General features: G+C 38.4%; 1 protein-coding gene across 2 annotated transcripts in view; it reads left to right on the top strand.

The window, feature by feature from the left end:
* The window catches only part of FAM81B (family with sequence similarity 81 member B), a 56,219-nt gene that overhangs the window by 4,965 nt on the left and 39,148 nt on the right, over positions 1-12,106 (top strand). The window contains exons 1-3 of one of the 2 annotated variants that reach the window (XM_037529356.2): positions 4,568-4,732; positions 5,180-5,277; positions 8,761-8,825. In XM_037529356.2, coding sequence (XP_037385253.2) covers positions 4,720-4,732; positions 5,180-5,277; positions 8,761-8,825 — 176 coding nt within the window. In that variant the 5' untranslated portion in view covers positions 4,568-4,719. Of the gene's footprint in view, positions 1-4,567; positions 4,733-5,179; positions 5,278-8,760; positions 8,826-12,106 lie in introns of those variants that run through there. The other variant, XM_054688465.1, reaches the window with a different exon arrangement.

The raw sequence follows: 12,106 nt of genomic DNA on the forward strand, positions 1-12,106 counted from the left end.
CCAGAAGGGAGGGCCAGAAGACTGGGTCAGAGGGTTCAGAGATTCACCATCATATGAGTCGTGTAAGGTCCCTGAACCTGCTTATGTTTTTGTTTGTAAAATCAGGATATTCACCCCTGCACTGCCTTCCTCACAAGAATCATGAGATGAAACAAGAGAAAGATCTTCTAAATGTTAAAAGTTAAACACAGCAGACATTCCTCGCAGTGGGGAGCAGGTAAAGTTAGAACAGTATAAGGAAGGGTATAAGGTTCGATGGGGTCCCCAGGTCCTAAAGGGATCTTTCCAGAAAAGATAACCTAAGGACATTCAGGACAACAGATGCAAGATCACAGAAAGGTAAAGGACCTTGAGGGAGAGAAACTCTGCCAAGAACTACTGTCTGCTGTGGCTTAGCGAGGACATAGCACTTGGGCCGCATCCAAGGCCCCACACGACCGCTGACCCACACATGCTCTGCGTGAGTTTGAAATAGGCATCCCTTCTTCAAAGTCCTGTACTGCTGTCAGAAAACTGTCCTGATATACTCCCTTTTTTATTTTTATTATTTTTTAAAGATTTATTTATTTTATACAAGAGCTGGGGTACAAGCCAGAGGCACAGGAGGGTGAGGGGATTCACCAGAGACAGAGCGGGGAGCAGAACAGGTAGACAACTGAAAACACTGCTTAAGGGAGCAGTGGGCAAGACAGGAGGGGTCTGCTGCACCATCTTGGTATCTCCCGGGCCAGCCGGGATCAAACTGGCACTGCAGAGGCTGCTAACAGCCTCACGGTGCTGTGCTCAACCTGCTGCATCACCAAGGAGGTGCTACTCACCTTTTTAGAATAAGATGTTTTCTGGTCTCACTCATAGCAGGAATCTAGAAAACTTAAATAAGGGACCAGGAAAAAGAATAACTATAAGAAAGTAAAAATCAAAATCAACAAACAACTATGAACCAGAGACACTCTATGGGGGGTAGGGGGCAGGGAGGGGAGGGATTGGGGTCAAAATAAGGGGGTCGCAATTGTATGGGGAATATAAAAATAAAATTTATAATAAAAAAAAGAATAAGATGTTTTCTTGACATATGTCTGAAAATTGTGATAACAAATATGAAACTCTATGGTGCTATTGTATGAATGGGATGCCCTAGGTTGTGAAGCTCACACACCCCCCACAGCAGTTCCCTCTTGACAGACTCTCAACAATAACTATCCATCCTTTCTGAATACCACCTCATGACTATTCCTTTATGCCTATATTTTAAATAATATCAGAAAATATAAAGTTGATTTTTAAGGTAAAATTTATCATTTTTTGTTTCTGTGCTTTAGGTTACATTCTTGATAGCCCTGGAATGATCTTAAAGATCACTGACTTTTTGGAAAGATTTTTTTAATTTTTTTTTTTTAAGATTTATTTATTTATTATTTATTTATACAAGAACTGGGTACAGTCAGAAGCACAGGAGGGTGAGAGAATTCACCAGAGCCAGAGTGGGGAGCAGAGCAGGCAGAAGGACCGAAGTACACTGCTGAGGGGAGCAGTGGGCGGCAGCAGAGGTCTGCGCGCCATGTGGGACCCTCCTCTGGTGGCCGGGGAGCAGCCGGGGATCGAACCTGTGCCGTAGAGGCTGCGGGCAGCTTCGCAACCCAGCGCTCAACCACTGTGCCACTGGGGAGGCCCTTTTTGGAAAGATTTTTACACACACATTCCAGCAAGCAGGAATTCAATGTACACTGTTCTGTTAGAAACCAAGCAGCCATTAAAAGCACAAAAAAAAAAAAAAAAGACTCTCATTTTATTGGGTCCATTTTTTTTTTTCAGGCAATCCTATAAGTTAGAAGCTGAATTTAAGGAGAGTCTCAAAAAGTTGCTTAGCAAGGGCAAATTCAGCTTCCCTTTCTCACACAAACCTTGTATCTATTCCTTAAACATTATTAAAATGGCCATCCTACCAAAAGCAATATACAGATTCAATGCTATTCCAATCAAAATCTCAATGGCATTCTTCAAAGAAATAGAACAATTATTGATGAAATTCATATGGAATCACCAAAAACCCCGAATAGCCAAAGCTCTACTGAAAAAAAAAGAAGGAAATGGAGGCATCACACTCCCAGACTTCAAACTATACCACAAAGCCATAATCATCAAAACTGCATGGTATTGGAACAAGAACAGACATACAGACCAATGGAATCGAATAGAAAATCCAGAAATAAACCCACAGATTTATGGTCAACTAATCTTTGACAAAGGAGCAAAGAATATGCATTGGAGCAAAGAAAGTTTGTTCAATAAATGGTGCTGGGAAAACTGGGTCGCTACATGCAAAAGAATGAAGCTTGACCACTACCTCACACCATACACAAAAATCAACTCAAAATGGATTAAAGAACTAGACATAAGACCTGAAACCATAAAATACATAGAAGGAAATATAGGCGAAACACTACGGGATTTGCACATCAAAGACATCTTTACAGACACATCACCCAAAGCAGTGATAGTGAAGAGAAAGATAAACAGCTGGGACTACATCAAATTAAAGAGCTTCTGCACAGCAAAAGAGACAATAACAAAAACAAAGAGAAACCCCACCAACTGGGAGAACATTTTTGCACACAACACTAATGATAAAGGACTGATCACAAAAATCTGCAAAGAGCTGATGAGACTCAGCAACAACAAAGAAAATAATCCAGTCAAAAAATGGGCAGAAGAGCTAAAAAGAAACTTCTCTGAAGAGGAAATGCAAATGGCCAACAGACATATGAAAAAATGTTCAACATCACTTGTAATCAGGGAAATGCAAATCAAAACTACCATGAGATACCATCTCACACCAGTGAGAATGGCACATATTAAAAAAACTAGCAACAACAAATGTTGGCGAGGATGTGGAGAAAAAGGAACTCTTGTGCACTGTTGGTGGGAGTGCAAACTGGTCCAACCACTATGGAGAGCTGTGTGGAGATTTCTGGACCTACTAAACATAGAGCTTCCATATGATCCAGCAATTCCACTCCTAGGTATTTACCCAAAGGACACAGAAACATCAATTCCAAAGAGCACCTGCACTCCTATGTTTATAGCAGCACTGTTTACAATAGCTAAGCTTTGGAAACAACCCAAATGCCCAAAAATAGATGACTGGATCAAGAAGATGTGGTACATATATACCATGGAATATTACTCAGCATTCAAAAAAGATAAAACACATGCAATTTGCAGCAACATGGATGGCACTGGAAGGGATCATGCTCAGCGAAATAAGCCAAAAAGAAAAGAAAAATACCGGATGGTCTCACTCATAGCAGGAATCTAGAAAACTTAAATAAGGGACCAGGAAAATGAATATAAGAAAGTGAAAATCAAAATCAACAAAAAACTATGAACCAGAGACACTTTTTGGGGGGTGGGGGGCGGGAGGGGAAGGATTGGGGTCAGAATGGGGCGTTTGCAATTGTATGGGGGAATATAAAAATAAAATTTAATATTTAAAAAAAAAAAAAAAACCTTGTATCTATTCTTGGATAATTGCCATCTTGTGAAATGATCACTAATAATAGCTCTGTCTTAGTGGATTCCTGGCCTGGCACTCAGCTGAGCACTTTAAATGTATTATTGCATTTAATCCTCTCAACCACCTCATGAGGTCAATATTACTAGCTCACTTTACAGAGAAGAAAACTGAGGCTTGAAGAGGTGAGGCAACTTCCCCCAAAGCAAACAGCAATTCAGGCCCACTGTCTCTGTATCCATAGTCACCCATTTTCAGTCACTGGCATGTGACTGACCCTTGACCTTTGATAAAATTATGGTATAATGACCCTCTGGATCTCTTGCAAGCTGTGAAATACTGTATTTCTAATTTAAAGGGGGCTTAGATTTGCACTAGAAGACACCATGGAAATAAAAATCACGGCTGGTGTTTTTCTGAGAGATTTAATTTTATTATTCAGCATCCTGAACATTGGATGTCCTGAGACAGGCAATTATTTAAAAAGTAACTCAATCAATAATAACTCTTGTGTATATAAGGGCCAAGTGGTAATAGCAAAATATGCAAATTCCAATTTTAAGATTTGTGCAAATGTTTCAGAGTTGGAACAATCCACATCTTTTTTGGACAAATAACTCAACAAAATTTCTTTTATATGGCCTGATTTCAATATTTCAATTTATTTATTTCAATTTATTTAAAGCCCTGACTCTCCTCACCTGAAATTATTGCTGAAGTCATTGTCATACTCCCCCTAGTGGCCTAGGAAAGTTATTAACTTCTTTAACCTGCCTGCTAGGAGGAAGATTTGGGAAACCGCCTGTCATTTTCTTCCCGGATTTGCTGGAAACCGATAGTGAAGGTGAAGTTAAGGAAAGGTGTAGAACACTGGATTAAAAATAACCTCTTCCCACCCAGTGATACAAAGAAGTGAAGGACTTAGTGTTCTTAATAACAATGAGTTTTAAGGAAAACCCTTGAAACTCCTCAGTGGCCAAGGCTTGGGAATTGAAGAGCGACTATCAACCCCTTTGACATCACAGATCCTTCCTGCAGTCACAATGCTCTGAGCCACCTTGGGAAGAGGCCCCAGAAATACAAAGACTTTAGTCAGAATGCAACCAAGTTTCCTTAGTACTTATGCTTTCTGAGAGAAAAAAAAAAATCTCTGTATCCTTTCCAAAAAATCAAATCGACAAAAATAAGACCAGGAAATCAAATCAAGCATGATGAGTTCAGGTATTTATTTCATAGATTATTTCAGGTTTCTAAATTTCTCATGCTTTTCTCTTTTACTTATACTTCTTACCAATTATACGTCTTATTATTTATTATGCTACTACATATAAGCACAGTAATAAATCCTGAAGAAGACTCTTGGCTGACTTGGGCACAATAGGAGGAGAAGTTATTCCCTGTTATTTCAGAGTGGTTTGATCTAAATGATTGCATCTCAACAAAGTTCTCTCAATGTCTTATGAAAGTCCTTTTATGATAAGCCTTCTAGTAAACTACAGGTGTGATGAGGGCCTGGGGGAGAATTGAGTAAGGGGAACATGGAGGAGGCAAAGTGTAAAACCTCTGCCATATGAACAGAAACTGCTTTCAATTAGAAAAAAAAAATTACCACCACTGCAAAAATTCACTTGCTACAGTTCGATCTGATTCAGCATTCTGGTTGCCTAGATACCGATGTAAACAAAAGTGCCTTTCCCACCGCGGAGGAGCAGCAAGATAAACCTGATGGCCCCTCTCCTGGCTCAGTCAGTGACCAAGAAAAGAAAGCAAGTACTTCTAGATATTCATATTAAAAATAGAATATTTTGCTGTTTCTTTAAAACTTAGTATTGCTTAGAGTGTTCAAGGAGTCCTGGAGGCTTTGTTTTTCTTTTCATTCTCCCACATTTCCTGTGTGTTCTGCTTTGACAATGTGACAGCACAAGCTGAAAAGGAAAAGGGTCTCAATTTGTGATAGGTTTTGGACTAAATTTTAATATGTGAGGCCAAAAATTGAACCAAAAAATCCTTTATTTTTATCAAGATTCAAAAGGAACTATGATAAATTCAAAGTATAGACTTTAGAACATTGAAAAAGAATATAACTAAATAGAATGTAGCTGTTAAATTTTCCTATTAATTAAAAATCATTCTCAAATAAGCCATTATTTTAAACTTTGCTTTGGAATTCTCATAACACCTGGCCAGCAGACACAGGTCTCTTGTGCTGGAAAGAATGCTGGAAAGCCGGTCCAATATTAGGTCCTGATTTCTGTTGGCTCTAGAACACACTCACTGTGTGACTTTGGCCAATTACTTAATTTCTCTGTATTCTCTTCTGTAAAATGGGCTAATTAGTTCTATCATAAAAAAAGATGTGGTGTTTGAATGAGCCTCTAAGGTAAAAGGACTTAGCAAGTAGGAAGGAGTCCGTCGATAGTTATGAGTGTTATCATCTATATGATCTGGAGCAAGTCCACTACTTCGCTGACCTTCAGATCCCTCACCTATAAAAATAAACATCTTAAATTCTTTCTGAAATAAAAGAGGATTTCAGTGACTTAAGTTAACAAATGTTATCCATAGGTAAGAGTAGCAGTTCCCACCTTACAGGGTTGTTGGAAGAATGCAATCACATCATGGTGAAAAAGTTCCACAATAACCTCCAAACTGTATCACTTTGAGACAATTTTGATATAATTTCATTTTGAACAGTAGGTAGAGGAACGAAACAGAACTGATTCCAATATTCAATTAACAATAACATGAAACTTCAAATACTGTCTTAGATATAGAAAAAAAAACTGCCTAGAGAAAAGAGGAAATTAATGGCCCATAATGTTAACAGATTTGATCAAAGTAGCACAATGTGTGGGGACTTTTTTTCCTCTGTCTCTTACTTTTCTATATTTTTCCAAATTCCATCATTAAGTTTAGCATTTGCTACTTGAAAAGTATGTGATTTGCAGGTGTGTTTTAAGGGGACGTTATTTATAGTCTTCCAATTAATAAATTCATAAAATAAAGCTTGTATCTATAAATTGGAGATTTTTATGTTTATATCTATGTAAATATATAAAGATATATATAACAATTATATAAAGATATAGATATATAGACCCCTCCAATAGTTTTACTCCAGAAGGGAAAAAGGAATACAATAACCCAGTAATTCTTGGATGGAAAATTCATTTCACAAGTATTTACAAAGAGCTGTGCAGGTAGTTATTGAGGAAATACAACAAACAGACTCCCAGAGGTCAGAGGGTGGCCAGGGAAAGATGAGAATGAAAGAGCAGGCATTAAATAGATGAGGAGCTCAAACTTCAGTAATGTTCCAGGCAGAAACTGGAGTGAAAGACAAAGCAAGCCAGTCAAGTTCCCTGGGGAGTTGAAATGATTTCATAATGTGGACACCTGGGCACCCTGTGGCCCAGTGTATCCACTGTCTAGGAGAAGAACCGGGCGTAAAAGTATTAGACCCTGGCCATCCTGGTGGCGCAGGGGTTAAGACGCAACCTATGAAGCAATCCGCAGCCACTGCAGCACGAATTGAAATTCCAGCTGGCCAGGGAGAAACCCACATGGCAGGACAGACCTCTAGTCTCACCCGCTGCTCCCCTCAGCAGTGTACTTTGGTCTGTCTGCTTGTTCTATTCCCTGCTCTGTCTTTGGGTGTCCTCTCACCCCTCACCCCCACATCTCTGACCTGTACCCCAATTCTTGTATAAAAATAAATAAATCTTTTAAAAAAACAAGTATTAGACCCACTGCAGAGCCCATCAACAACAGAGGATTGGGAAGGTTCTAAAGCACTGTCATGGAGGTTCACCAGCTCCATCTTGAGCATCCACTAGCCTGTTCTCCACCACCGAGTGGGCTGGGTCAAGATAGTCTCACTATTGTCAGATGCTCCTTATTAGTTTCCCTGATAATGGACTTCTTTTTTTTTTAATAATGGACTTTGTTTTTAATTTTAAGTTTTATTGGCAGAGAGAGCATTCCAGCTAAGCTTCTTAGGCCTTAAGTTAAGAATTAAGGTATTTAGGGCCTCCCTGGTGGTGCAGGCAGTTGAGCGCAGCACTGTGAAGCTGTCCCCAGCCTCTGCAGCACAGGTTCAATCCCGGCCAGGCGGCGAAGGTCCCACATGGCACTGCAGACCTCTCCTGTCTCACCTGCTGCTCCCCTCAGCAGTGTATTTTGTCAGTCTGCCTGTTCTATTCCCCGGTCTGTCTCTGGTGAATCCTCTTACCCTCCCGCGCATCTGGCCTATACCCTGGTTCTTGTATAAATAAATAAATCTTTAAAAATAAATTAAGGTATTTACAAAAGGCATGAATTCTGTATATGGGTCTTAACATGGTCTGCCCAGTGTTATAGTATACAGTAATATAAAGCAAGAAAAAATATACTAGGAATGTGTTTTGTTTTAACTTCAAAACTTACACTTCCCATTGAATCCACTTCAGTGACAGGCTATTAAAATGAGGATAAGTCTGTATGATGTGTTTAAACTTAAAAATAAAAAAAATTAAAGTTCAAAAGTTTCAGCATTTGTGAAACAGTGAGTACACTTGGTATCCTCTTTCCTCCTAGAAACACTACAAAATTATGAACTTTCAGGCAAATAGAAATTTCTAGTAGGGCCAATTTATTGAATTAGTTGTGCTTAAATCACCAGCTATCTTTAATACTGTTAAGTTTTGTACATAACTGTGCTCTGTGCTTTTATTTCTCATTGACTACAATAATCTAACATCTAGGCTTCTTAGAAACCAAAATTACCTGGATAAACTAGTTTTCTAGTTTGTGACTTTATCTTTGAAAATTAGCTGATTCCCCTCAGAATTCAGTACATCAGAAATAATTCATTCTGTGAGGACTTCTTCAGTAACTTGGTCAATAATCACTAGATAGTTCATTTAAAATTATCTAAGAATAATCTATGGCTTTGGCCTTTCTATAATAATAAATAAATAATAATAACTCTATGAACTGCACTTCTTTAGTATCTTCCCTGAACTTGATTTTTGTTTTAGTCTCTAGCTGTACAAATGGGACAAGTGCAAGATTAACTGGGCTGATAGTCTGTGATCTATACTATACATATACATGTATGTATGTATGTATGTATGTGTGTGTGTATATATAGTGTGTGTATGTGTCTGCATTTTTATTTTACTTAAAACATTTATATAAGGATAGGTAGATAAGTTTTCCCTGTGTGTGGTAGCTGATGATATATTTTAAATTCATGACCTTTGTTTTAGGTAAGATTATCTCCAGTCAAAATGTCAACCAAGAATTCTACAGATCTAGTTGAATATGTTGACAAGTAAGTTTATAGATTACTGTTTTGACTATGTATTGTATTTAATGATTCTATGAGAGATTAAAGTACTTGAATGAGGTCTTTGAGTTAAACTAAATTAGCCCTCTACTTTCAGAAGATATTACATAAAACCTTCTCTGAAAGACAAACGTCTCTATTCTTTCCTTTCTGATTGACAAGGCAAGATTTTACTGCTTCTTCTTTTAAATAACCTCCATAGGTTACTGTAGATGTATGAATAAAGATCCCCTCAGCATATAGATAAAGATCCCCTCAGTATATCTGCCTGTTCTCCTCCCCACTCTGTCTCTGGTGAATCATCTCACCCCCTACACCTCTAGCCTACACTCCAGTTCTTCTATGCATAAATAAATAAATCTGAAAAAAGGCAATTCAACATAGACAATGGATGGCATATGACAAGATCATATATAGTTAGCCATGACTTTCAAAATAAACCAGATTAAAAACTCAGAAAAAAATTGAAATATTATCAAATTAATCACCTGAAAATTTTGTTTCTACTAGTTATAGTGACATACCTGGACTTTTCCAGGGACAGTTTATACAAGACCGACAGCTCTGGGGGCTTCAAATTATATTATTGTACATCCACAATGTCCGAAAGATCCTGGAGGTCCAGTTTGTAAAGGCAGGATTAGATCAATTCATATTAATATTAGTTGTTTTATGCATTTATACAAGGATTTGGTCTGACATGCCCATGAATGTCCACTAATTTTATGTGTGGTCTCCACCAGTTCCATAATATCTCTGGCCTCTGATTTCTTCATTTACCAAATGAAGTGGTTAGACTAGATGTTCTCTAGTGCCCAGTATCAGCTTTAAAATAATTCTAATCCTAAAATAGATATCATACCCCCCAAGAAAGATAATCACAAACAAATGAAAGAAGTCAATATGAATAGAAAAATCTAAACACTGCATTTTCACTTTTAAATTACCTTTAACAATAAAGATGAGCAAGGATAAGGTAGATTTTAATCACAATATATTCACAATTGAGAATCCCCATGTTCCTTAGTTAATTGAATTTAATACATTTAAAATATTTAAACCAAATTATTTGGGTCCTGATTTTCATGCTGCCTACAACTTGTATTTTCTCATAGGGATAATGAGGCTATAATTTAGAGAAAATAGAACCAAACAAAGGGAAAGAATTTTGTAGTATTTAAAAATGTGGCATTTGGATAGATGAAAATTTTCCTGAATTAAGGACAATGAATGTACTATATACAAAAATCATCATCATAAATGGAGATAGTAGCAAGCCTTACCTTCTATGGAAAAAAGAGGACTTGTTCTTCTTGACTCTCCACCTGACAAATAGAAACTGGAAATCATTCTTCTTAGCAGTCAAATTTCAATAAAAACTCAAGTGGATTTTCTTCACCCAGGCTGGTCACCTACATCCAAGGAGATGAAGGGGAGACATTCCTGGAATATGAAACAAACCTAAAAAGAAATCCAAGGAACTTTTGTTGTCATTTCTCAGATTCATGAAAAACTAAAATTAAGCCAATGGGGAAAATATTCTCTAATTCAAAGCAAAAGAATTATGAAGATTATCTGGCCCAAACATATATTTCTACCTTTGTTTTTTTCTGCCTCCTTCCATTGTTCTAAGCCACATGACTACTAGAACTTTCTGTGTACCACCTGACATGGTTAGTTTCAGGCTCTCATCTATAAACTCTAACAGCAGGCAGAAGCTTCCTAAAAACATGGACTCTGTGACCTCATGCTTTTGGGTACCTCTGCAATTACCTATCACCGGGTATTGAATAATGATCCCTGAGGAACTATAGTTGACTGGTTTTATGGAGAGCAATGGTGAAATTGATTCCAGAGCTCTGCTTAAAGGAGTGTTAGGTAATAGCCAGGAAAACAAAACAGCATTCAGGCATTTCAATCATCAGTGAGCATATTTGGAGTTGACAGGTTGAATACAATAAAATAAACATAAAAGCCAATAATTTAAAAAATAACTTTATCCTTCAAGTCATATTATTCATTGAGTGACAACAAATGCATTGATTTATAAACAGGGTACTAACACAAGTTAAAGTCCTTATAAATTCATTAAATTGTCTAAATATGTATGTTAAATATCCAGAGCTTCTGCCTTATAAATACATAGGATATACTTGTATTTATAGATAATACTAAAAACAAATAATAACAAAAAAGTAAAAATGTTGTCTACATTCCCACCAGCAGTGTAAGAGGGTTCCTTTTTCTCCACAGCCTTGCCAGCACTTGTTTTTTCCTGGTCTTTTTTTTTTTTTTTAAGATTTATTTTTTATTTATACAATAGCTGGGGTATAGGCCAGAGGTGCAGGAGGGTGAGAGGATTCACCAGAGACAGAGCAGGCAGACTGACTGAAATACACTGCTGAGGGGAGCAGCGGGCAAGACAGGAGAGGTCTGGCACCCATGTGGGAATTTCCTTGGCCGGCTGGGAATCAAACCGCGCTGCAGAGGCTGCAGACAGCTTCACAGCACTGTGCTCAACCCACTGGGCCACCGGGAAGGCTTTTCTGGTCTTTTTGATAGAAGCCATTCTCACGGTTGTATGGTAATATCTCACTGTGCCCTTGCAATTCCCTGTATGTTGGCCATCTGTGTATCTTCTTTGGAGAAGTCTCTATTAAGCATTTCTGCTACATTTTGTTTTCTTTTTCTTGTTTTCTTTTGTTGAGTTGTATGAGATATTTTTTTTTTTTTAATAGAGGCATGTTTTATTTATTTATTTATTTGTTTGTTTTGTTTATACATGCACTGGGTACAGTCAGAAGCGCAGGAGGGTGAGAGAATTCACCAGAGCCAGAGCAGGGAGTAGAGCAGGCAGAAGGACCGAAGTACACTGCTGAGGGGAGCAGCGGGCGGCAGGAGAGGTCTGCGCGCCATGTGGGACCCTCCTCCGGTGGTCGGGGAGCAGCCGGGGATTGAACCAGCGCCGCAGAGGCCGCGGGCAGCTTCGCAACCCAGGGCTCTACCGCTGCACCACCGGGGAGGCCCTGTATGAGATATTTATAGATGAAGGATATTAGCCCCTAGTTGAATGTATATGCAAATATTTTCTCCCATTCACTGTTATCCTTTTGGGATTTTTTAAGATTTATTTATTTATGCACACAAGAACTTGGGTACAGGCCAGAGGTGGGGGGGAGGTGAGAGGATTCACCAGAGACAGAGTGGGAGCAGAACAGGTAGATCTACTAAAATACCCTGCTGAGGGGAGCAGCGGGTGAGACAGG

Source organism: Talpa occidentalis, unplaced genomic scaffold (assembly GCF_014898055.3).
Source record: "Talpa occidentalis isolate TD23 unplaced genomic scaffold, MPIMG_talOcc4v2.1 talOcc4.6, whole genome shotgun sequence".
Taxonomy (NCBI): domain Eukaryota; kingdom Metazoa; phylum Chordata; class Mammalia; order Eulipotyphla; family Talpidae; genus Talpa; species Talpa occidentalis.